This window comes from Xiphias gladius, chromosome 10 (genome assembly GCF_016859285.1).
Source record: "Xiphias gladius isolate SHS-SW01 ecotype Sanya breed wild chromosome 10, ASM1685928v1, whole genome shotgun sequence".
Lineage (NCBI taxonomy): Eukaryota > Metazoa > Chordata > Actinopteri > Istiophoriformes > Xiphiidae > Xiphias > Xiphias gladius.
The window spans coordinates 26719544-26745273 of record NC_053409.1 but is presented as its reverse complement, the minus strand read 5'-3'; the positions used below and the strand labels follow the sequence as shown (position 1 = coordinate 26745273).

General features: G+C 43.2%; 3 protein-coding genes across 5 annotated transcripts in view; 1 reads left to right on the top strand and 2 right to left on the bottom strand.

The window, feature by feature from the left end:
• scfd1 (sec1 family domain containing 1) overlaps positions 1–1597 on the bottom strand; it is a 37225-nt gene extending 35628 nt beyond the window's left edge. The window contains exons 1-2 of the mRNA XM_040137048.1: positions 1468–1597; positions 854–924 (exon numbers count right to left, since the gene is read on the bottom strand). Of these exons, the coding sequence (XP_039992982.1) occupies positions 854–924; positions 1468–1498 (102 nt within the window). The 5' untranslated portion in view covers positions 1499–1597. The remainder of the gene's footprint in view (positions 1–853; positions 925–1467) is intronic.
• The window catches only part of ehd4 (EH-domain containing 4), a 58918-nt gene that overhangs the window by 1033 nt on the left and 32155 nt on the right, over positions 1–25730 (top strand). The window contains exons 2-3 of the mRNA XM_040137049.1: positions 1403–1405; positions 19518–19914. Coding sequence (XP_039992983.1) covers positions 19685–19914 — 230 coding nt within the window. The 5' untranslated portion in view covers positions 1403–1405; positions 19518–19684. The remainder of the gene's footprint in view (positions 1–1402; positions 1406–19517; positions 19915–25730) is intronic.
• g2e3 (G2/M-phase specific E3 ubiquitin protein ligase) lies at positions 2293–16856 on the bottom strand. 3 transcript variants are annotated; one of them, XM_040137046.1, is made up of 17 exons: positions 16631–16856; positions 14769–14843; positions 13588–13685; positions 12682–12783; positions 12394–12518; positions 12052–12220; positions 10687–10793; positions 10440–10556; positions 10088–10212; positions 9419–9512; positions 8947–9117; positions 8585–8739; positions 7515–7699; positions 7236–7408; positions 5987–6026; positions 5679–5850; positions 2293–5545 (listed from the first exon to the last, which is right to left on the bottom strand). In XM_040137046.1, exons 2-17 carry the CDS (start codon positions 14824–14826, stop codon positions 5250–5252), a joined length of 2187 nt encoding a protein of 728 aa, XP_039992980.1. In that variant the 5' UTR covers positions 14827–14843; positions 16631–16856; the 3' UTR covers positions 2293–5249. The 3 variants fall into 3 exon arrangements, with proteins under 3 accessions (XP_039992980.1, XP_039992979.1, XP_039992981.1); XM_040137045.1 differs by having other exon boundaries at positions 16626–16855; XM_040137047.1 differs by having other exon boundaries at positions 5679–5844; positions 16626–16855.

The following is a 25730-nucleotide window of genomic DNA, read 5'->3' as shown; positions in this document are numbered from 1 at the left end:
CAAGAACAGAAATCTGCGGCTGCAGTGGGCACAGACTGCACCACAACTGGACAGTTGAAGACTGGGAAAAATGTACCCTGGTCTGATGAATCTGGATTTCTGCTGAGGCAGCAGATGGTTGGGTCAGAATCTGGATGAATCCATGGACCCAACCCACCTTGTGTCAACAGTCCAGACTGGTGGTGGTGGTGGTGTAACGGCGTGGGGGATGATTTCTTGGCACTTTGGGCTCCTTAATACCAACCAATCATGGTCTGAATGCCACAGCCGGTCTGAGTGTTGTTGCTGACCATATGCTTCCCTTCATGGCCACAGTTTACCATCTTCTAATGGCTACTTCCAGCAGGATAATGCTCCACGTCACAAAGAAAAAGTCGTCTCAAACTGGTTTCATGAACATGACAGTGCAGTGAACTTCAGTGGCCTCCCCGGTCACCTGATCTGGATCCAGTAGAACACCTTTGGCAATTGGTAGAACGGGAGACTGGCAGCTTGAATGTGCAGCAGATAAATCTGCAGAAATTATGTGATGCACTCGTGTCAACATGGACCCGAATCTCAGAGGAAAGTTTCCAACATCTTGTGGAATCCAGGCCACGAAGACCTGAGGCTGTTTCTAGAGCAAAGGGAGGAGCTATCCAGCACGAGTGTGAAGTTCCTAATAAAGTGCTCAGTGAGTGTATTTCTCATAATTTGTCCATTTATATAAGTCAGGGCAGACAGAATATTGGAGACAAATACTCTGGTCTCCTCGTCACCTACGAGTAATGTTACATACTACACAACATGTATTGTAGTTTTTCTTCTATTTAATTTTGACAGATATTATGTGTGTGTTGTTGCGGTGCGTTACCTTCCATACTGGCTCAGCTGCTGTGTTCTTCAGAGGAGGAGCGTTGAAGTTCAGCATTCGCTTCAGAGCGACTGCAGGTCCAAACACAGATCATTAGTCGAGTAATCTATCAGTCAATCAATAGAAAATTAATCTTCAGCAATAGTCATAGCCATAGCATTTCCCCGAAGCTTCGGGAAACCTAAAACGGTTTGAAGCTTTTAACATTTCCACAGAATAAAAGCGTTACTTGCGGTTAACAGCAGGCTAGCTTCACTCTGCTAATTCCTCATTCAGAAAGCTAGAGGTACCGTTTGCTAACAGGCTAAGCAGCTGCTTAGCTACGCAGTTAACTAGCTAACAGTCGGGTTAGTTAACTGGTCTGTATGTGGCGGAGGAAAGTTTAGGAGTTTTTTTGTTTTGTTTCTGTAGTGAAACAGAATCATGAGTTCATCAGCTCAACCGGCAGCTCGTTTAGAGGATGTAGAGCGGTTAGTTAGCTGGTTAGAGGCCTGACAGTCCCGAATAAACCTCTCCCGTCAGACTCGGGATCGTCTAAACTCCCCGCAGCCCGTTAATGTCGCCGATTGACGTTAAGAATAACCGTTAACGGAGGAAAAGTCAGTTTGGCAGACCTGTCTGCTTCTCCCGGACAGACGCCGCCATGTTTGATGTTGTTGGTGGTGGTGGTGGTGACGGAGCGCCTGATGACGTGGCGACAGCCCGACGTCAGCTGTGCGTCAGGGAGGAGCGACAAAGGAGGAAGTCTCCAGAGACTGACGAGGAGAGGAGGTCTCACTCTGCCGCTGTTTCCGGGGACCAACAAGTACACCGCTCTCTGTCAGAAAGGACGGGAGAACGAGGACGTCTCACTCCGCCGCTGTTTCCGGAGACCGAAGCGAAAACGGCTGAACGGCAGAGATGAATGAAGGTCTCACTCTTCATTTTGACATATAAGCAATTTTATTATTTTATTAGGAAATTCTATATACATGAGATGTACACACAGTTTCTCCTCTTTTAAACACAAACTGTTTGTTTCTACGTGATGAAATAATTATTGGACGAATTTAGTTTTTTTTTTTTTCCCCTTTGTGCAATTCCTACATAAATATCAGCCTTTTCAATGTATCCTTTTTTTTTTAATCATTATTGTGTTTATAGGTTTAACTGATTGTTTAACTTATGAGTTATCTTACATATCCCGTATTTTAAATTTGTATTTCATGTAATCACCTTGACAGTAATTTTTGTTAATGTGTTGAGCGTTAATGTTAAAGTTTTAGGAGTTTTATGAGGGATTCGGATCATCACCGGTCTTTTCGGATAATTCTAAATTCAGTGTGAGCAGACAGAGGTCAGTCAGGAAGTTCATGAAGACCTGATCAATGTGGCAATAACCTATTTCTGTGACGCAGAGTTGTGTTCAGTTATGTAAAAAAATCAGGAGGCCAACAACATGGTTTGCTTCAGCATTTACAGAATAATACACGAGAACATAGAGAAAATTCATATGAACATGCAGAAAACACAAAATGGATAAATAAGAAATGGGAACCAACTCAGAAAAAGAAATCATCTGATAAACAGTAACTGAACAGACAGAAAAATGGAAAAAAAAAAAAACTGTATAATGAATGTGGTTCTGATAGTCATCAATCCAAACAACAGGTTTGGAGACTGGAGAGAGAAAAAGTGTCGCTGATAATTGGTCAGATTCTTACACTTTTAAACTAAACGGATTAAGTTAACTATTAATAATGTCATGACTTAGTTTTATTAATGGGATTTTAAAAGTATAACGGAAAACGCGATGGATTTTGTAATATATTTAGGCATTTTAATGGATTATCTACATAGTTTGAGGGTTTTTAAAGGTGTAAGAAAAAAAACACTGATCTTTTACTTAAATAAAAGTCGTAACACCACAGTGTAGAAAAACTGTTAGAAGTAAAAGTCCTGCACTGAAAAGAATGTCTCAAGTAAAAGTACAAAAGTATTCACATCAAAGTATACTTAAAGTACCGAAAGTAAAAGTACTTATTATGCAGAATGGCCCGTTTCAGAGTAATTTATTGTATTGTAGTAGACTTTTGCCTTTTGTCTTCTCTTAACCTATAATAATACATCATAATTTATTTATTAATAAATCTGAATCTGCAAAGTAATTAAAGTTGTTTGTAAAGCAGTAAAAAGAATGATATTTGCCTCTGAAATGTAGTGGAGGAGAAGCAAAAAGTAAGAATAAAATAAAACAAAATGAACATGAAAATACTCAAGTACAAGTACTTCAAAACTGTACTTAAGTGCAGTATTAAAATATATTTACTTAGTTACTTCCTAAAGGTGCCGTATTTGTTCAATTAAGGTGAAAATCCAGGGAATACGTCCATGGCATCTGTGTTACAACCCCTAAAACTGAGATAATCCATTAAAAAGGTCTTTAATGCATAACAATCCATTAATCAACCTAAATTTGAGGTGAACCCCTGACTTTGCAATTTGCCGGGTAGGTTTTAAGGTACAAATTACAGGGTATGAGTAATTTTACTTTGAAATGTTAAGGTTTTTTGTTTTTTTTTACTCCTTAAAAACCACAATTCTTGACAAAACAGTTTTGTGAAAATCTTAAGCACTATTTGAGACATTACATGAGAAAAACAAACACTAATCAGTCACTCAAAAAGAGTGGTATGTTATCAAATTTGGTCCAAATCTGATCAGTGTCATTCAGCTCGTGCTTTTCACACTTTGTTCATTATCCAAAAAAAGCAAAAAAGAAAAGATAATAACACGAGTAACAAGACAAACAAACACAAACCATCAATAAAAACTTTTAAAAAACCAACTATGTATACGACTGCTCTAAAAACAGCTCTTAAGGCAAAGTTATAAAATCAGCACCATAGCTTTTAGAGAAAGAACACATGGAAGATATTTTGCTTTTTATAAAATACGATCATTTCCTCATGTGACATCTGAGTTGGATGTAAAAGTGATGTGCAGGAAGAAAAAAAAAAAAAAAGGTTTCAAAAAGGAGCATTTCAGACTTTTTAATGCTACCTGCAGTTTTAGGTCTTAGCTTCGTTGCTCCCAACAGATCTGATAACGTTTCATTTATCAGCTTCTTTAGTGAGTAACACGACCTGTCTGACAGACTAAAAAGTTTCAAAACAAACTCAGTAGGAGTCGTTCATGTGGGTAAAACCATGGCATATTAAATGTTATATCACAATGTCGAGCTACATTGCAATTAGAATTAAGACAATTAGTTGATTAATTAATTCGTCGATCGGGAGATCAACCATTTGGATAATCAATTAATCATTGTAGTAATTTTTCCAGCTAAAATGCAAAAAACATTGCAAACAAACAGTTCAAGCTTCTAAATGATGAGGATTTGCTTCTTTTCCCCTCTGTTTTATTTCACAGTAAAATGAGTATCGTTGGGTTTTGGACCGTTGGTCAGACAAGACAAGACGTTTGAAGATGTCACCTGGGATTTTAGGAAACTAAAAAAATAAAAGATTGAGATTTTTCACTGTTTTCTGACAAGTCATAGACCAAACCATCGAGCAATTAATTTAAAAAAAAAATCTTTAATTAAAATGACTGTTGATTGGAGCCTTAATTGTAATATGGTCAATTTCCTGGAGAAATAGATTGACAAACTGTTGGTGCATTAAAAAAAATAAAAATAAAATACCTGGCTAATCTGACAAATTTAGTTTATCATGGTGATGCAAAAAAAATGACGTAAAGCTTAATATTGCCATACATCAGTCCTGCTCATTAATTTACAACATTGCTCTGGGTCAAAAGTGGCACAGAAAAGTCTAGAAGACACATGTATTTTGTGTCCCGTATATTTGGTCATATCACCCTACTCGGTATCAGATATAAAGAGAAACATATATCATTGATTTTAAATTGACTTGAAGATGAAATCCCTGATTTTGTTGAAGCAGGGGTCTGAAGCCGTGGGCCCGCCCTCAGACTAAAAGTGAGACAACTGTTCCCATCACACGTGAACAAAGTGTAACCTGGGCTACAACTTCAGCCCCGCGTTGTTAACGATTCTATGATTTCTAAGCAGATTAATGGACATTAAATCTCGATGGACACTGGCTATATGATGTCCTCAGAAAGTGTAAGTCACACTGGATGTAAAAGTACGTGTATCATGTCTTTGTGGTCGGATTCGACGGCGTCATGATTCCCAGGAGTGTGATTTTTGACGCGAATTGCAGCGGGGGGGCTAAAGTACCTTTACAATCAGACATAATTGGTAGCTGCAGCTGTGACCAACAGATTTCTAATTGAAAAAAAAAAAAATCAGGGCGTTTATCTTTAAACGTAGATCATTAAAAATTCTCGGTAGATTTTCTGATCCTCAACTGTCCACGTCCCTCCTCCTCTAACTCTCCATAGGGAGGAGGTGCACATGGTGGCTGATGGCCTGCTCCATGGAGCTTTTGAAGGCCTGGTAGGAGGAGGTGACAGGCAGGAGGAGGTGTTTGGACCTGGGCTCGCTCTGAGGGAAGAGCCCCTCATCCCTCCCTGGTCTGCCTGTCTCCTTGACTCCCGGTGGGGTGGAGCTGCGTGGGTGGAGGAAGGAGATGGAGGCAGGAGGGAGGAAGCCAGCTGCTGGAAGCTCCTCAGCTCCTGTGGCAAAGAGAAGGAGGTCCTGCAGGGAAATGGAGCTCCTCCCAACTGAGGAGAGGAGGAAGTAAGAGAGGAGACATTGACAAAACATTCCCAAGCCAAGTGAAAATCTGCCTCATCATTCTCAGAGGTTCTATCATCCCGATCATTTGGAGGTCAGGCTGCAGTAAAGCCTCCGTACCTTCACACTCCAGCAGGAAGTGTCTCCAGAAGGTGATGACAGGCGTCTCTCTGTTCAGTCTCTCCTCCTGCTGCGAGAAGTTGACGGTGAAGAGCTGACCGACCGTCTGAGCCGTGAGACGATCCGCTGCTTCGCAGAAAACACCGCAGAACACTGACGGGAAGAGCTGCGCCTGGATCAGATGAGATTACCTCAGATAAGTTTAGGCGACTGTCACCGTGATAAGTTTCCAGAGTCGTAAAATCATGTCTCATGTTCAGGTTTCTCAGAAACCTCGAAACTCTGTGTGTTAATACAGGGAGAAGCACCTGATCAAAGACACCTAAAGTCTGCAAGCCTTCCCGGAACCTGGAGGACAAAGACAAACAGAGCAATGTTATTATTGCGAGGGCACGTTTACACAGAATCAATCCTGAATACACAAAACCGCTGGTGAAAGTGATGCATCGAAAGTATTGTATCCACAGCTACTGCAATGTGAATCTAATTTAATCTAATTTAATCTACCTGTCATCGACATAGCTGAGAACATGAACTATGGGCCAGTGGAGAAACCAGTCCGGACCCAGTGGCGGAAAACTCCACAGGACTGTAGGTTAATTCACCTGCCGTCACTGGCTGGAGGCTCTCACCTGTCCAGCTTAAGGGCTGACAGTATGTATTTAAACCTGAGTGCAAACACCAGAAAATATTGCAGTCGTAAAAGTTGTTGTTGTTGTTGTTGAAGAGAGGAAACCATCGGGTCTGTGGGGAACCACGAGGAGACCGGAACCTTCCTCACATCAACACATGGAACCAACAGAAACGTCGGGTTCCATCACCTTCTCCACGTGGTTCTCCATCGTCTGAGCTCTGACTGCAGCTCTTTTAGTGACCTCGTGGTCCTCTCCTTCTGTGGTGGTGTAACGGCAGCGACTGGAGATCGGCTCCACCAGCTATTGATCAGCTCACTGTCACACAGCAGCAGTGGAGGGAAACGAGACTCGACTCAGGTTTTAATTGGACCATTTTCTGCAGATTCAGTTCAAATCTGAGCTTCATTTGGATGGAAACTAGACTCATGAGACATTAACAAGAAGGTGATCTGCCATTTTTGTAGCCGTAGCTGTAACCATGTGTCACTCGGTGTGAACGGCAGAAGCTGAATCTCTTTGCAGACAGGAACACAGGAAACACCGGCCGATTCATTCCACTCCTGACACTCACTCACCGCAGCTTTTAACCCCAGGTCAGGTACCAAACAGGACTTTTTCGCTGCAGACATTCTGACTTGTCACAGTCGTAACAGCACAGGTGTAAATAATACAGTGAATTATAGCCGACTTCCACTGAGCTGCCCTAGTTTCAGGGTCCTGGTGTTGTTCACGCTGACTTGCTGTCATGGCTGACTGGGACACTTGAATATAACAATTATTATAATCACCATTCATTATTCTGTAAATAACACACACTGCGCCTTGCATTACCTCTGATCTTTCATCTCTTTAAGAGTTTCAGTTTATTTATCTACATCTAAAGCATCAATAAAAAGGCTGAGCTGTCTCCGCGCGTCTCTACCTCTGCAGTGGCAGCTGCATCCTGGTGATCATGGTGAAGCTGACCAAATCCTCCACCAAAGCCTCTCTCTCCTCCAGGCTGCCGATTGGTCGGTTGCAGCCGGCCAGCTCCAAGTACTCCCAGCTTGAGGTCATGGCTTCCTTCAGGTCGTCCAAAGACTCCGCCTCTGCGATCTGAAAGCAGCCAATCAATCTTTCTACCTCAGATTACAAGAAGCCTTAAACGCCGGTGTCGCTGTCTGGAGGAAAACTAAAAAGGCAGTTTTTCAGTCCTGCTCACCCTGCTGACTTGGCGAGTGAAGTGTGTGTCGGGGGTCATGTGTGTGACGGTGAGCGGCCGGTTGGGCGGGTAGTTGAACAGACACTGGTAGAGGGCGCGGGAGAAGAAGCTGACGGGTGGTCCACCATGAACCAGAGAGAGCGCCAGCAGGCAGCCGACGTCAAAATACAGATCCTCACGCAGAGCTGAAGACACACACACACACACACACACACACATTTTCACACTGCACACGTTACAGTTTGCTTATGCGTCAGTATCACACATGGTAGACGGAACATTTTTGGCTAGAAACATCAATCTTTCGCTCAATCTCTGTGTGTAGAGTATCAAAGACTAAGCATCTGTGTGTAGCGTGTCTGGAAAACGTTGGTTGTGATTATTTGTGCGGCACCTTTCGAACTCGGAGCCAATTCAAAGTGAGCTAGAGAGACTGGAAAAATTCTCTGCCACATCTTAAAATTAGCTCAAGTATTTCCAAGATGGTTCCAAAGTGAATTATTTGATGGGCTTTTTTCCTTGTGCTCAGGATATGATGATTAAATGTGAAATTTATTAAGGTCCCGTCTTGAGAAGGGAGAACAAGAGGTGTATTATATAATATGTGTATGACACTAAGAACATAATTTGGTGTATCCATATTGTGACTGCGTCTCATTATGGAGACTTGATGTGTGGAGGAAGATTTACAGAGATGTTAGCAGATCCTGACTGGGCAGAAAAGCAAAACCACCAGGACAGATTTACAGAACATTTACAGTCTGTGTGCACGTGTAAAAAAGGGGCTAAACTGATGAAAAAATATTAAAAATAAAATGCCAAATAAACAATATAAGACGTCAGCTGAGTTTAAATCCTGTGGGTTTGTAGAGTGTTTATTTCATGTTTAGGTTACCTGCATCTTAAAGTGTCTTCAGCACTGATTTAGAACGATGGTTAAACTGAGCAAAACTGTTTGACGTGTCCACAAATATGGTTTTAATGATTTTAACACCACTCAGCCAATCCGCATAAATAAAAAATAAAATAATGGAGAAAATGAATACTGTTCCCATGAAAATGATTTGTACCCTGGGAATCCAGTGCCAGATTTTTGGAACCATCTGGACCCTCAAACACCACAGAGTCCTGGATCTGCCGCACCAACAGCTTCAAGAAGTACAACCTGGCTGTTTCGCCGTCCCGGAGGCTGCTGGGAAATGCAGCCTGCTTCTCGTCTTTGAACCTGGACAAGGACGACACCAAAAAAAAAAATAACAGATTTATCAGCGTGTCGTCCAAATAACTGCAGACGTAAATATGTCAATCATACAGTTAGAAAACCAGGTAAAGATGAAGTCAAAACTTTGACACTGAGAGTTGGAAGCCGAGGTGGTAACCTGGGCCTTAGGTTGTTAGACTGGTGGCTGAGGTGAGTTTATCATCCACTGACCTGACAGAGAGAGTGTGTGTGGGGTCGAAGTCGGGCTTCCTGACCAGATCCAGACCAGCAAACAGAGCCTGATACCCGCTCACCTCCACCTGGACACCGAGGGGACGGAGCTGAGGGGCCAAAGCCTGCAGGAGCTCCTCGGGTGATCCCGATGTGACAGGTAACGAAGGTCTGAGAGAAAGAGAGAGAGAGCGGTTTCATTTAACTGCAGATGAAATTTAAACCATAAATCATGCCTAAAACGACTGCAGAGACCTGCAACTTAAGCCATTTTGTCCTCACACACGAATACACGGGATCAAAATCAAAATATTAGAAAAAAGTTATCTAATAATAAAAAAGGTTACATGAGTTATTTTTCTGTTTCGCTGTCATTAAACCATCTTCACCACTTACAGTCTCAGACACACAGAAGTGAGTCTGATTAAAAGGCGGCTTGTCCACAGTGGACGGGTGCGTTAGATCTGTATACCTCTTACAGCTGATTGAGGAGCGGATGGGGGACGGGTGGCGCTTGGACAGCAGACTCATCCTCTGACCGCCCTGAGGAGATGCAACCAGGGAGGCTAGACGACACAAAAGCTTATGGTTCACATACAGTCACATCCACAGTTGGTGTTTAAGATTGTATCAGCGGGAGTTTAGCATTTTAATGACATTTACTTCACCCAAACACTTGAAACTTCTGCCAGTACAACGAACAGTCGGCTCATGTCATATCACATACAGCACACCTGCCTCTGCTTATCAATTATCAAAACTACACTAAATCAAGACGGTGGTTTCCGCTATTTAAACTTTGTGTTAATTCCTTTTAAGCCTTGTTACAACTTCACCTGCCCAAAACGTGACATTAAATCGGTTTGTAGACAGGAAACAGAGCTGAGTGACAGGTGGAACAGAAGGGGTCTCTGCCAGATGTTCAAAGGGACGCACGCAGTCAAAATACACCGCGGGGAGACGGATTTTTATACATTACATAAATACATTTTGCCCCACAGCCCAATAAATAAATAAATCTTCGTTAAATCAGCCGATACACGTTACGGTCGTCATCTGGCAAAAGCCCAGACCACTGTTTTACAAACCAGGACTGAAACGCAAGCACCAGTCAGTCAATCAGTCAAATAATCCCTGAGACCTTTCCCATCAGTAGCCTGTGTACAGTCGCTGCAGGCCCAGTCTCTGGTGTCCAACTTCAGCCCAGAACACTTCCTATGAGTCCCTCTGGATCCACACAGCCGGCAGCGAATCACCTCAAACCACCTGAAATAAACAGCAAAAACAGAAAATTGCTGGATTTCCAAGACAGGTCCTTCCACTGAAGTATCGCTCTCCTGAACGTCTCAGTGTCTCTGGCTGAAATAAACCGATTTATGTTTATGTCAGTGTTGGATTTTAAGGACATTTGTGTCTTGATTTATAAAATCTTAAACCTTTATCACAACACTTGTTGATATCATGGTATAAATGTACTGAGACAAATGTCGTACCCGGTCTTTGCTGAGTGTGTGGGCCCATCGTTGCAGAGGCAGGTGAGAGCATCACAGTGCTTGTAAACCTCCAGCAGCTCTGAATACGCGTTTGCCTCCAACTCCCATGAGGCATCTCTGCAGGAAGCACAGACAGAACATACAGAGAATAAGAAAAACAGAAGTAGCTCTGTTCTGCTTGGCTTCCATTTCCTTCTACCCACAATCGCAGCTTTGGAGTGTCCCCGTGTGTTGATGATCATTTTACCTCTCTGGGATGTGTATTCCCATCCTGAGCATCTCCTCTTGGAAGTTCTCCTTGTTGTTACACAGAGTACATCTGAAGAAGAAGAGGCCTGCACTGTGGGCCTGACGCTGACATAAGACAGATACAAAAACACACACACACGCAGACAGAAAGGTAAAAACAAAGTTAAGAAGGTCAGCGAGACAGTCCAATGACATCCCTACATTCTGGTACAACCCGGAAATATACTATAAACAAAATCTACCTGCAGTTAAACACAGTACTGTGAGAAAAAGTCTGTACACTTTCTGCTGCTTGAACTTGGTTAGTTTAAGGGTCCGTTCACTTAAAGGTGCTATATGTAAGTTTTTGCTATCGTTAGCATTATCAACTGTTTACTCAGCAGCTTAGAAGAAACGTTGCGAGTTCAGCATCAACCTTCGTTCCTTTACTCACTTAGACCTGTCTCCAGCGCTGGAAAGCAACGCCGATGTTGACTCTTGTTTTGCCTCTATTTCTATCCCTTCTTTTCTTCTACTGAAGTTAGCATGCTAACCCGCTAGCCCCGGCATGTCTCCCAATACCACTTTGTGAGAGTGAGTCACTGTAGCTTCCAGTCTGCTCTCAGTCCAACATGAGAGGATGAAGCAGTAGCCTTGCTCAGAGGACGTATTCTAACCTCTTGCCGTGTAAAGGCAACGATGGCTGAAGCTCTTGGTGAGTAAACAGCTGTTAATGCTAACGTTGGCTCTGTAGCGACAGCAAAAAACTTATCTATAGCACCTTTAAATTACACAAACAAAAAAATTAATTCAAAATTAACACGGTGTTAATGGATACAGACCTGAAAACGATGCACCACGTGTTTGTATTTTTTAAATCACATATCAGTTTTCAAGAGCACTGTCTTTTACTGCCTTAAATTTGACTTATAATCCATTTTGGCACCTTTTTAAGAGAAGGATTTTCTCATTGTTGCCTGTAAATAAAAGAGATCACAGTATTTTCTAAGTAGTGCAGCGCTTCAAGCTCAAAATGTACCCAAAGCACGTGCTGGTGCCTGTGGGGTTTATTGCTGTTAGTGCACGGTAACGAAACGACAATGTAAACGTATCAACACTCAAGGTTCATCACCCCCATTTCAGACGAGACAGTTCAGCTCTGGGTCACCCAGAGGAACCAGATAGTTTGATTCAGGAGAGAAAAGTTGCTCTAAGTATTTGATTTAATTTTTCAACGTTTGAATTATCAGAGAACAAAAATCCTCCTGAAAACCTGCAAATCAAACCAAATCTGTCTGCAAGGCCAGATTTTGGTAACTTGAGTGAGCAGACCCTTCAGTGTGTTGGACAGATATACCGTACATGAAATAAACACTCACACTACCTGTACACAGTCCCGGTGGAACCAGCTGGCGTGGCAGGACGGACATTTGAGGACAGAGTAGGACAGGATGGGATCGATGGAGTCCAAACAGATGGAGCAGGACTGAGGCAGACTGAGGTCTGAACCCACATACAGAGACTGAGTGGGACTGTGGTCTGGACAGTACGACCTGCACACAAAGACACACAGACAGAGAGACCACAGGGGTTTAAACTTCTCGGTGTTTTATGTCAGTGTCAAGAGTTTGTCGTGTCTCTTAAATGATGCTGAAGCTTCAACTGAAAAACAGAGGACGACTCTTAATACAACTGGATAAAAGTGGTTTATGTGGTCGACGCTCACGGGAAGAGGCCGGTAAACTGGGAGATGAACTTCTGTTTCCTCCCGCAGGGGAAGTGAACCGTTTTCCTGCAGCTCCGGACGTTACAGCCGACACACGCTCCCTTCTTCTTACAGCTGCAACATGTCTGAAACACGCACGGTCAACACAGAGAGGGGACAGAAAGTGAAGCTCTTGATGTGGGATCAAAAGTATGTTTCCAACTGGCTTGAGCTTCATAAAAAAAGGATTATGTTCCGTGCTTTCTGTATTCTCTGTTTGCGAGCATTAAAATGAAATGTGTCTCTCACCAGTCGAGCCGACCGGCGGATCTCCTGTTTGATGTCGTCCACGAGGAAACCAAACACTCCCTCGTCCTCCTTTCCTCGCTGGTAAACTCCACAGGACGTCAGCTGAAACACGACACACACGTACGATAATTCACACAGCGTCACTTGTGGCTATGCTTGCTGTGATTTGTTTTCAAAGTGCAGATCTGAAATATGTTTGTTTATTTTCAGGTTAAATTCTTTAGATTTGTACAGAATTTAAATTTCTGATAACCAACATATCTGCAAAGGCATCTTATGTCTATATTATGTTCCATTTAAACAACAACAAGCACTGTTTTTTCATGCCTCCGGACCATGAACAGAGCTGCGTATAAAACCTCAGCACTGTTGAAGAAGTGTCAGTGAATAAATCACAGACATTTCTTCCTATAAATCCTCATTTTGTAAATCTTATCCTGTCTTTTATTAAGACAAAGTTCTTGCACGACCATCAGACATTAACCACTGATATACACGAGAAGTTTTTCTGTCACATGAAAAGAAGGCAAATGAGCGTATGGGCTGAAGTATTGATTTGGTATTAGTAGTGAAACTGTTGTCAAACCAGCACCTGGCCAACATACAGCAAATATAAAGGCTGTCACGAACACACCTGCTAACGTGTCCTGGAACCAAACCTTGACGAAGGCTGATATGTTGAAGGAATGTGTGTTTATATGAAAAAACTGATCCTTAAACTAAAAGATATACAAGAACGAACACACACACACACACACACACACACACACACACACACACACACACACACACACACACACACACACACACACACACACACACACACACACACACACACACACACACACACACACACACACACACACACACACACACACACACACACACAGACAAAAACAGACTTACCAAACAGAAGTAGTGGACAGAGAGTTTGTGCTCTTTAAGTTTGACCTTTTCCCCAAAAATGGCAGGATCATCGTCACTAAATCTGCACAGGGCACAACCTGAACACACACACACACACACACACACACGCACATGCACACGCACACACACACACGGATCAAGCTGCAGTTTAACCAACAAACATCCAGATTGTCCAGATTTCTTCCTTTTGTCTTGTAAAAATATTTGCCAACTGTATTTTTAGCAGAAACAAAGCTATAATTAATAAGTCTATAATTATTTGACCATCTTATGCACATTATTAACAATAACCCATTGAATTTTACTTGACTAAATAATATTATAGCATCGCCAAATTATCATTATTTAGCTATTTGGTCACAATTGTTGAGACATTTGATTTTGTCAGTGAAGCTGTTGGTGCATATTTACAGCATTAATATTGTTATTGTCAAAACAATCTCACCACAACATCCATTTTTGTAGCTGTTCTTGAGCTTTCAATCGTATCATGTGATCAAAACAAGATGGACAAATTTAAAATCAAGCTGCAGAATGTTCCAGGCAGAAGGTGCCGCTCACAGAAAAGCTCTTTTACCCAGTTCAGTGCGGACTTTTGGGAAATGTTAATAGATATGAGTCCTGGGAAGCAAGAGCAGGGCTATTTACACATTTCTGTTCCAAGACTTGCTTTACAAATAAATATAATCCAGCGCTTTAACCTATGGGAGGTTAAAGAGGACCAGTCGGGCGGGTCGTATAAAGGACAAGGGATGTGTGATGGTTGGATGATGGATGGATGAATGAATCCTAGAGCTCCGTGACAGACAGTATCCAGGGAATGTAGGGACCGAGAGTTTCTTAGCCCCTGCTGACTTAAACGTTTGCCCTCGTGGTGAGACTTTTTTGACACCTACTGTTTCCAAGGTCGAGAATGAACTTTCAAACGTATAATTCTAGTTTTCCCATTTCAAATATTAGTGTTTCATTTGGGGAATAATCACTGACACACTGCTGAAAAACCTGACATCGCTCGTGAACTATAAATATAGATTTAGGACCTTTGTTCTGCTGGTTTGAATTTACTTTTTCTTCCATTTTAGAAAACATCAGTGGCAAAACATTCATCATAGTGATTAAAGTAAAAAGCAGTCAGATTCCAGTGTGTGTAGACCACTCACAATCCTCCTGGATGCTGCAGGCGTCTGACACCTGTGACCTTCTGACCTTCTTCTTCATGTTGGTGTGAAGAGACCCTGCAGAGACATAAGCAGAGAGACAAGCCGGGGCCAGGGGTCAAATCCACTGAGCTTCGTCCATGCACTGTTCAAATTTAACCATGAGACAAAAAAAAATGCATCAACCGTCAGTGGTTTTTCCAGTGACGTTAACCCTTTGGTATCTCTAGGCGTTCAGGACTGCTTTATGGCAGTGTACCTTGGCTTTTCAGCTGCTAAGTCACTGCATTAGCCACCAAATAAAACATATTTCAATTATGCCATAAAAATTTACGTATACCGTAACAAAAGGTCATATCCATAAAGCGCACTCCTAGTCCAAAGCACCTGAACTTTATTTTAGATTCGAGAAGAGATCCCAAAACCTCCAAATATACAAATATTTCAAGCTGAATTTTGGGAAACGTGTAGAAAATGATGCACAAGACACCAGGAATATTTCCAATTGATGTAATGCTGCAGCCACAAAAACAGGGTGAAGTGGGTTAGGATATATCATTGTGTAAAAATCATTTAGCTTTAACAATGTCCTACATGTATTTAGTTAGTTACTTAGTTAAAATAGATTTCTGTGTCATGCCAAACATCTGGCTCATCTCACAGGGAACTAAAAAGGCACCGTTGGATGTCAGACATAAAAAAGACAGCAAGACACACTGCTTCTCCTCTTCCAAGTTGACATACTCTCCCATCCGATTCAGCTTTGAGTAGTAAGTCACAGATTCCAAAATTTCAGCAGGGCACATGGATATCGAAACTTCTTCTATATGGTTTGGTAAAAGTTTGGGCAAGTTACATATTTTGCTGATTTTTAAATGAAGTAAAAAGAAGTGAATCCATCTCTGCAGCAAACAATGCAAACAATACTTCTTTTGATGAAGAGGGCACTTTGGACCGACTTCCACCTTTGCACCTGCCTCAATTCCTTTTTAATTTGTTTCTATTTTTGTAGTCGGTAAAATAAAAAGCAACATTAAGATTAACATTTGAAGAAAGGCCCATTTTAAATGTCTTTTTGCTGCAGGGCCTGGATTTACCTCTCTTCACTTCAAAAATCAATTGTATATGGAGTTTACCCAGGGGTGCCAAACTTCTGTATAAAATTGTACACTATAAACACCATTTTTATATAAATAGCATATTTATATGTTATCATCCTAAATGTAGTCTGCACGTATGTGATTCTGTCGTGGATTGTGGACAGGTTTCTTCTTCTGAATTTAAAGAAACATCTAAAGAGTAAGAGTTTAATTTACAGAATGAGAATGAAAACGAGGAGTTGTTTCAAAAATAACCACATGATGTTACAACGAAACTGGTATTTGTTAGCAAACAGAGGTTTCCTGGAATTCAACATCTCAACGTTAAATCCCCATAAAGTTAAAAACTTTGGCATCTTCGATGGATAACGTGAAGTTAGCAGAGGTGTCGAGGAGATCGTTAAACCTGTCAGAACCGGCACTTTACTGTTATGCTAAGGTGGTTATGCTAAGCGGATTCAAGCGCAGCAATGTGTAAATTAACGCTGCGATAAATACAGAAACAAATAATGATGAAATGGTAGCTAGCCGAGGAAAAACATAAAAAATGTAATGCTAATAACTTAAATGCAATAACTAATAACGGGGAAAAACATAAGAGCGTGCAAACATGTGAAATTAAAATGGCAAATATAAATAGGCTACACGGCGGAGACTGCCTTAAATTCAAACGTTTCAGAGGAAAATGATCAGTTAAATTTATCTCCAACAGACTTAAACACGACAAAGTGTTTGTTAGAAAAAATGTCCATGAACCTACTTTACATTTGGGGTCGAAAGATGTCAGATTGCGGTCATTTTCGCCTGTTTTTGTTGACTGTATTCCGCTTGTTTGTTTACTTTTGATTAACGCCGTCGAGTTTTAAATTTCCCTCTTTCAAAACAAAAGAGCCTCATTTCCGCTTCCGCCGATTCTTGGACGTCGGGCTTTTTGTCTGCTCGGCCTCCAGTGTTCCGCTGCAGCGCCCCCTGATGGCCAGGTAACAATGAGCCTCCAGTACGGACCGGACTCGCCTCACTCTTTCCTTCTTTTATCTTTCAGCTTAAACAGAACAGGACACATCCAGATCCTTCACTCGAGTGAAAGCACCAACACCCCAATGTAAAAGTCTTGCATTCGTAAAAATACAAAAGTATTAACGGGTAAATGTCCTTAAAGTATCAAAGTAAAAGTATTTTCCACTCACCCCTGTGAGTGAAATACTTGATATTATAGAACGATTTTTACCGATGCACTAATGCGTGTAATGTGGAGAATTTAGCTGTTATAGCTGGTTGCTGTAGAGCTCATTTGAAGTATATTGAAATATTTAGATTAAGATACGAAATTTATTGTAGCTACATGATTTTGTGACCTGGCCTGTTTGTTTGTTTTTCCATCTCGAGATCCCAAGACAACAAGATAGAGCTTCTTTTATCGAGATAAAAAAAGACAATTTTTCCATAATCTTGACGTCAAAATGTAGTTACAGGGATCTTTAGTGGTGAAATCTAGATTTCCCGTTTTCTCATGGTGAGTCATGCACAGCCCGGAGCTTTGTCAGGACCTGGGTTTCATTTCAAACGCTCAACCAGTGACCGATTCTGCAAAGACCATTAACTTCCATAGAAAAAGAAGAAAAAAGATGAAATGTTAGGAAGAAAAACAGTCACATAACATAAAGTGTATAGTACAGGTGTCACCGGGCAGGTAAACCGGCCAGGAAGCTGTTCCAGTCCACCCAAAGAGGCACCCAAGGCCTGCAGAGTGGTCTGAAGACTCCTGCAGGACTCAGGGGTGGACTGGCATTCAGGGGTGTCCGGGTGAAGACGACAGGTGAGCTGGGTCTCTGCGGCGTTCGCCACATTAAATTTAAGGCCCTTAAGACCTTGTTCGCAAAACCTGTGCTGAATTTTAATACGTTTTGTCGACCCGCTCAGAGAATGAGGGAAAACCAGCAGGGACAATAAAGCATAGAAGCATTTATTAAGTACATGAATTTCTTTCTGTTGCTACGTCCCAGCTGTGTATCACAATAGTTCTTAGTAATACAATAAAGTATTGATTATCAGGACCTGGACCCAGATAAGGCCTGAGAGGCAGACGTTTGACGGAAGGTTTAACCAACTGAAAGATTCATTCATTTTAAGTCGTTTTGAATTTAGGTTTTTGCCAAAATCGACGGTCGCCCATTGTGAGTCGACAGCCTCTCTGGACACTGTGCTCAGCAGGAATAATAAACACAAATAATAACACATACGCACTTCACGATCCACTGCTTATCCAGGTTCTCCTGACGGCCCCAGACCACATCCAGAAACGACATTAGTTATATTCAAGACCTTTGTAAAAGGATTCGGAGCCTTTCTCTGAGGAAACTTGAGTTCAGAGCTTTTCTAGACTTTTCAAGACCTGAAGCTGCCCTGGAGAGAGGACGGTGTCCTGTGCCGCTCAGCACCTGCTCAGACACGAACTTTGGTCGGACAGAGGTCCAGTGATCCAGAACGATCCGGTGATCCACAGTGATCCAGAGTACTCCTGTGAACTAAAGGGATCCAGAGTGATCCCGGAGGATGTCTCTGGATCTCTGGCTAATAGTATCCAGTCAGAAAAGTGTCAGTGTGGTTGGTGTATTATCAGGCTCCATCCAGCAGGGGGCGCTGGATCTCTCCATCTATCTATCTATCTATCTATCTATCTATCTATCTATCTACCTGTCTATCTATCATCTATCTCTCTCTCTCTCTCTCTCTCCATCTATCTATCTATCTACCTACCTACCTGTCTATCTCTCTCTCTATCTGTCTATCTATCATCTATCTCTCTATCTATCTCTCTATCTATCTATCTACCTACCTGTCTATCTCTCTCTCTATCTGTCTATCTATCTATCTCTCTCTATCTATGGTTATTCATTTATTTTGTACTGAGCGTGACAGCTCATCCCTGACCTTAGGAGTAGAAGTTTTCTGGAGCTTTTGACCGCGTCTCAGGGTTTTCCTCAGCAAACGACGTTGGCTCAAGCATCGTGACGTGACAAAGATCAAATAATAAAATAATAATACGATGAAATATAAATAATAAAATGAATAATGAATTGAAAGCTCTGGAAAAAGGCCAGTAGAGTTCTGAATTTCTTGTCTAGTAAAATTAAGTAAAAATATAAGAATGTATTTTATTATTACTATTGATTTAGTCACATGCTGATACCTGGTCATGAGCTGTTGCAGTTTTACAAAAATATGATATTCTAATCATTTTATTTCTCTGTTGAAAGCTCCAGAAAACGCTGGTTAACGCGCCGTGAGTTTGGACTATTTTGTGACAGGAATCATTTTTTGTTGTCAAAAAAGAAATAGGCTGTCGATTATTGTTTTAATTTGGCAACAAGAACTTTATGTTCGTTCCGAACTCCATTCGGAATTTACCAAAACGTAAAACTGTTACATATTCAGAAACAGAGAAGCAGCAGCGGATCACTGGAAAGTATCTAATAATATATAAATGAGGGTGTGTGTGTGTGTGTGTGTGTGTGTGTGTGTTTCTTCAAGATGCGTCACAGGGAGAAGGGCGGTGCCCCCAGGTAGGCGCACCCACAACACACACACACACACACACACACACACAGAGGAAGCAGTGTGTTCAGAGCAGCCTAGACTCCCAGGGGCCAAGCACACACACACACACACGCACGCACGGGCATTTTCCTCCGCGCAGCCTGAAGGACGAACTGAGCCGAAAAGGAGCCGAAAACAAACGGAACATTTGGAAATATCGAAACAGGGAAGTTGGACTCGGGCGCGTCGGTTTTTTTGCGGGTTGAAAGTCGGTCAGTCAGCATGTTCAGCTGGGTGAAGCAGGAGCAAGGTGGCCGCAACAAGGACGGAGAGATGTACCAGACGGTGACGGAGGGACTGCAGAGCCTCTACACCAGGAAGCTGCTGCCGCTGGAGGAGACCTACCTCTTCCACGACTTCCACTCCCCGGCGCTGGAGGCCGCCGACTTCCAGAGCAAGCCCATGGTGCTGCTTGTCGGCCAGTACTCCACCGGGAAAACCACCTTCATCAGGTACCCGACCGCCGCCGGGGCCCCGGCTGTCGATCCGCAAAGCCGGCGCGTGTAATCACAGGTGTTAGCTGGGAGGGCAGAGAGTTACGCCACGAAACCACCTCCATCAGGTGTCGGATCACTTCACCCCCCCCCCTCCTTTAGTTGAACCTCGTACCAGACCTCATATCAAAACCCGACTGTTCGAGGCTCTCTCGCTTCTAGATGAGGATCCAGAAGGGGCAGGGTGACACCTAACACGTCCAATAAACGAGTCGACTTCTGTGGTGAATTGCGGCTTAGATAAAATCCACCGAAGCCGATCTGCATTTAGGAAAAAGTTCAATTTTAGATCCGGTTCTTAGCGCTTGCTACGCAGCTGCCGGTTGCGTTCTAGTACTGGGCGGCCAAGGAAGCAACATAGAAAAAAAAACCCCCAACAACCGTGAAATGTCATCAAAAGATGGACTTTGGGGAATCGGGTTTATGCCGAAGCGAAGAATCCGACCGGTAGTAAATGGAGCGTATCTCAAATCTGAGCCTGCTGAACACGCTCGAGTCATCGCCGTCATTAGCTGTAAAGGTGTCCGGGGGGGGGGCAGTGAGCCACGCTACATGTGGCGACCCCACCGCTACCAGGTGTTGGACCAGTGTTCGTCGCCTGCACCTTCTTTGCTCGGACTTTGTGCCGAATCTCATATAAAAATCTGCAGATTTAAGGTTCTTTCGCTGATGGCCGGGGATGCAGAGGCGACAGAGCGTGATCTAAGGTATCAGACGAGCCTGTCGAGTCTTCTGGTATATTCGGCTGACATAAAATCCACCGAAGCCGATCAGCAATTAGGAAAAGCACAAGCTGTTGATTTGGGTCCTCTGGTGCTTGCTACGCGCCCTTCTCGGTGCATTCTGGTAGAAGGCAGCGATGGAAGCAAAAGAAAAAAAAAATTTCAGAAGACTGACTGCTTGGTGGCTCAGACTTGTGCCAATGTGGCATCTGCAAACTTGGCACATAGGAAGTGAAGTGTGGCCAAACCACAAGGAGGTCTTAATAAGGATTATTTTCCAGTGGAGTCCGGCATGAGTGTCCCTTCAAGGTCTTGACATTATTTAACCTTGGTGATCCGAGTTTTGAGTTGGTTGTGAAAACCTCAAAGACAGATCACGGGTGTCTACATCCCCCTGCTCACAGACCGAAGGGACGTGTATGAGCTGTAGCTGCAAATCCAACTTTTATTGTGGAACCGGACGGTTTTCAGACTCCAGTGCCATTACTGAATTCATTTGTTGTGTTGTGTGTGTGTGTGTGTGTGTGTGTGTTTTTACACACAAGCTCAGACAATCCTCTCCAACCGAGTCCTCCTGCAAATTTAAACTGTGGGATAAGGAGTTGCCGGGCAACCGCGAGGGCCCCCCGTCGTGCGGGGGTCCTCCGCTCCGATGTGGTCTGTGGTGCGGAAATCATCTGTGACTCATATGTAACCTGGCAGCTGGGTTTTGTCCCGTGAAGCGTGGAGTGGACAGCTCCGGCAGCAGCCGAGGCTCCTGGGTACCGTAGTGCCATTAAAACGCGGCAGCCTCGCTGAAGCAGGGCCCTAGTGATCGACCAGTTTCCACGGGGGCTCCCACGGCGCTGTCAGGCGTACGGGACGGAGGTGTCCTCCGTCTGAAAGCGTCTTCGGATCATCAGTTCTGTGTAACCGATCTGCCATTGTTCTGTGTATTCGCGCGGCTTGTCCCTTTATTCCGTAGCGGCAGCAGGCGGCTGTGATATTTCCTGCGGTTTTGTTATTAGAGTGAGATCTGAAGGCAGGAGGACCGACGCCGGACAGGGAGACGTCGGGGCCGAGATTTGGTTTCTTTGCTGAAATAAAACACTCTGGGTTTCAAAGAGGAGAGTTTTAAAATAGTCAGTTTGGATCGGGAGCTCAACTGGGAGACTTGATGAAGGTCACACATACAGATACACACACACACACACACACACACATACACATACACATATACACACACGTACACACACACACACACACACACGTACACACACGTACACACACACTCTCGGGTCTCTGCCTCAGGGACGTAGCCACCATTGAGGTAACAATCAATACTCAACGCGTATACTGCTATTTCAGCTTGACGCACATATTTTTAGATTCACTGTGGCTGAAGTTTTCCAAGGACATCGTTACCTCTGATGTCCATCGCGGATAAATTTCTAGAAACCTTCTTCGAAATTGTAGGAAAATGGCTGTTCTTCTGACTGCAGAACTCCATTCAGAACCTTCCTGTTTCTAAGTTTCCTTCAGTATCTCAGTGATCCAGGGACAGTTGTCTGGACCTCCACGGCTACGCTGCAGACAGGAGCTGATCACAGCTGATTCAGCAGCTTTTAATGAGTCGTTCAATGGCCATAGAGGCCATGTTTCATTAATTATATAAGATTAACAGAGTGAGATCATGGACGTACGAGACGCCGTATATTCACATTAACCAGAGTTCTGCGTGTGCATTTCCAAACAACAGAGAAAGTCCAAGAACGGAGAAGCAGCTTAAACATCTTTCACAAAAAAACAAAAAAAACCCATTTACTATTCAGTATTGGACAAATCTGAATAAATATTAATGAAATAATCCCTGTTGCCTTCTTTTCCAGGCGCTTGAGACAAAGTTGACAGCAGAATTTTTCAGTGTGTAGTCGAGCCACTTGAGGGAAAGTTAACTCTCATAAACCATCGTAATTTGTACGGTACAGAAGAAAATGGGACTCACTTTCCACTTCCCCCTAATCACACCATCCGTTTTCCTCCTGAACGCTTTCCTGTCAAGCACCAGAGGAAGAACAGCAGCTGGAGATGTTTGGCCTCTGGATAAACCACTTGTACGGTCGGATCCAGGGCCAAACCTTTGTTTTACATTTACATACGTCCGTGGTTTGGGTTTCGATGAGATGTTTTCAAACGGTTTTTCTGCAAAATTGATCAAAGCTGACGATTGATAAAGTTAACGTCACGACACAAATGATTCCTGTCAGCAAAGCTCAGCGTAACTCTCCGTGTGAAACTCTGAGCCTTGCCGGTGATTGTTATCGCACGTGGGACTCATGACCTCAGTGTTTTCTTAAATCTCCAATATGGCTGTTTCCCGCCCTGGAGGCGGGCGCGCGTTGTCACGAGTTAGAGAGCTGATCAACACACTGCCTCTCAGGGGGAAACACACACACACGAATAAGAAACAAACTGTGGCATAATATCAGATGTCAAACGAATGACACGACTCCAATGGTGGATTCAGCCAACGTTAAGTCCAACAAGCAGGTGTGTATTTTAAAGGGGGCTCGTGTTTTAGATTGGGTTCTCAGTGCTTGTCACACCGCTCATCAGTCCGTTCTGGTAGAAGATGGAGGTGGAATCAACAACAAGCCTTTAAAAAACAAAAATAACCAAACAAGCAAACGGGTGCATGCTGATCTGAGGAGTGACCAGAGTCTTTTCCTGTAGGAAGGAGGTCTTAAATAGGATACTTTTTCAGTGGAGTCTGGCGCGACTTTCTCTTCAGGGTCTTGACCTTTTTGTCAGTTAATCATGGAAGTGATTTAATAAGCAATAATGCCGGTCATTCTCCGATTTCAGCTTCTTGAATGTGAGGATTTGCTGCTTTTCTTTGTGTGATATAATCGCTAAACCGAATATCACTGAGTTTTGGACGTTGATGGCGGTGCCACACGATGGGCCAAACCACCTTTTATTGGGTGTTGGGTCAGTTTACGCCCCCTACGCGGTCTTTACAAGAAAGATCAAGCCATACACAAGTGGTAGAGCCGAACCAATCGAGCTGGTCTCATGGTAAACTCGGCTGAAAAAACAAACGAACGGAGCACATGTGCAGTTAAAGAGGGCAGCAAGTTTTTAGTTTGTTTCTCGATGCTAGTTACACCTTTTTATCAGTATGTTGCCAAGGGAAGCAACAGCAAAAGTGTTGAAAAAAAGATGTGGATCAGGTGCATGCCGAACTAAAGGGCAGACCATTGTTAGATAGAAAAGGTTTTCTCGACTATAAAACTACAGCTGCCAAATAAAACTTTCATCTTAATTAGGAACATTTTTCAGTGGAGTTTGGCTTGTCTTGCTCTTCGGGGTCTAGACATGTTTTACCTTAATCAGTGAATTGATACACTGAATATCTCTGAGTTTTGGAAAGTGATGGTGGTGCCACATGCAGGTCAACCAACCTTTATCTAGGTCAGGTTATACCACTTACACAGGCACGTTCAGACAGACTTCATATGAAAATCCTCCCATTTAAAGTCTCTTCTCAGCAATAAGTCACACGAGTGGCAGGAAATATATGTACTCAAGTCTTTGGCTGACAAGAGGATTCGTGGTTTTAGATTTGGTTATCACTGCACCCAGCACACACCGCATTCCTTTATTTTGACACGCTCAGTCATCCAAAGCGGCTGATAAGCGCTGACGCGTGTCTGACGGTCGCCCTCGAGGGTCCTCGGGGGTTTCGAGGACGACCGTCAGACGCCGGCGGCTTGTGTGTCAGGACTCAGCACTGTCAGAGGAAGGTTACCGCAGAGCAGGGTGTTATCCGAGGCGGAGCGACAGCGACTTTCCACCTGGATCTCCGGCAGCAGAGACGAGCCGTGACCTGCAGAGTCTCCCACAGTCTGACGCAATCAGCGCTCCGAGAGCCGCAGCCAGAACCAGGCTCCAGCAAAAATCTGTGGTTGTTGCTGCTGAGCCAGTTGGGCAACAATTTGTTGAGTTTAAACTGTATATTGTTCAGGCAGAGTTCTTGTATGGCTGCATGTGTTAAAACAACATTAAACACTGATGTAATGAGACATTTGCCACGTTTCGTAAAAATGTCACCTGCTCACCTGTAAAGTTTGTGCATGGGCTCAAATAAGGGTCAGTCAGATTTCGAGTTTGTGAAATAATGTTCAGAAATAATTTCCGAGCCTTTGTGAACGTGGGGAAAAAATCCTCCTCCGGGATGAAATCGAGTTTGCGACGGCAGAGAAAAGATTTGCTGATAAGCTGTAAAAAGAATTTTGCACAAGTTACATCAAGGGCGAGGTTCCAGACAGACGAGTAAATATGAACGCGTATCGATTTTCACGCTCACGTTGGTCAATAATTAACGGGAAAGTGATTCTGAAGGAAACAACTGTTCACTCCACCGCCACTTCCTCTCACACTCCAAAACAACCGTCGTACGATCACTGTGGCTCTTTCCATCAGAGCCTTTTGTGTTGATGCTCCTCATGAGTGTTCTCGTTCTCCCTCAGGCCGCTCTGCTGATGGATTTCAAAACTTAGCCGCAATTACCGTCGTGAAGGCGATGGACGCTCAGCCCCCCTCCTCACAGTGAAACCCTCTGGTATCATCATTTAAGCTTGTTCGAGAGCAAATTCTGGACAAAAACCGACCGACGGGCTGTTACTTTGAGTTCGGACTCTGGTTTCATTCCTCTTTGCTCACATGCTGTAACTAAAGAGTTTTGCTGGATATTCATTTTTTCGTCTGTGCAGCTTTTATAAACATCGAAAACGCAGGGAGAAAGTGTCGGTTTGGTTTTTGTTCAACTTTGGTTGTGCAAAGGTTTTTAGCCTTGTTTGGCTCTGATCTGATCTGAGAAAGTCGATCTCCTCGACAACTTAAAACCGGCTCTTTCACAATGTTTCACTGTTTTCTAAACGGATTGTGTGCATAAAAGACGATGAATGACAGGTAGTTGAGTAATCACACTATTAAACTATTCGACAGTCGTTTTAATTCATTATCAGGCCAAAAAACCAACAGTTCTCTTTCTAGTTCCAACTTATGTGA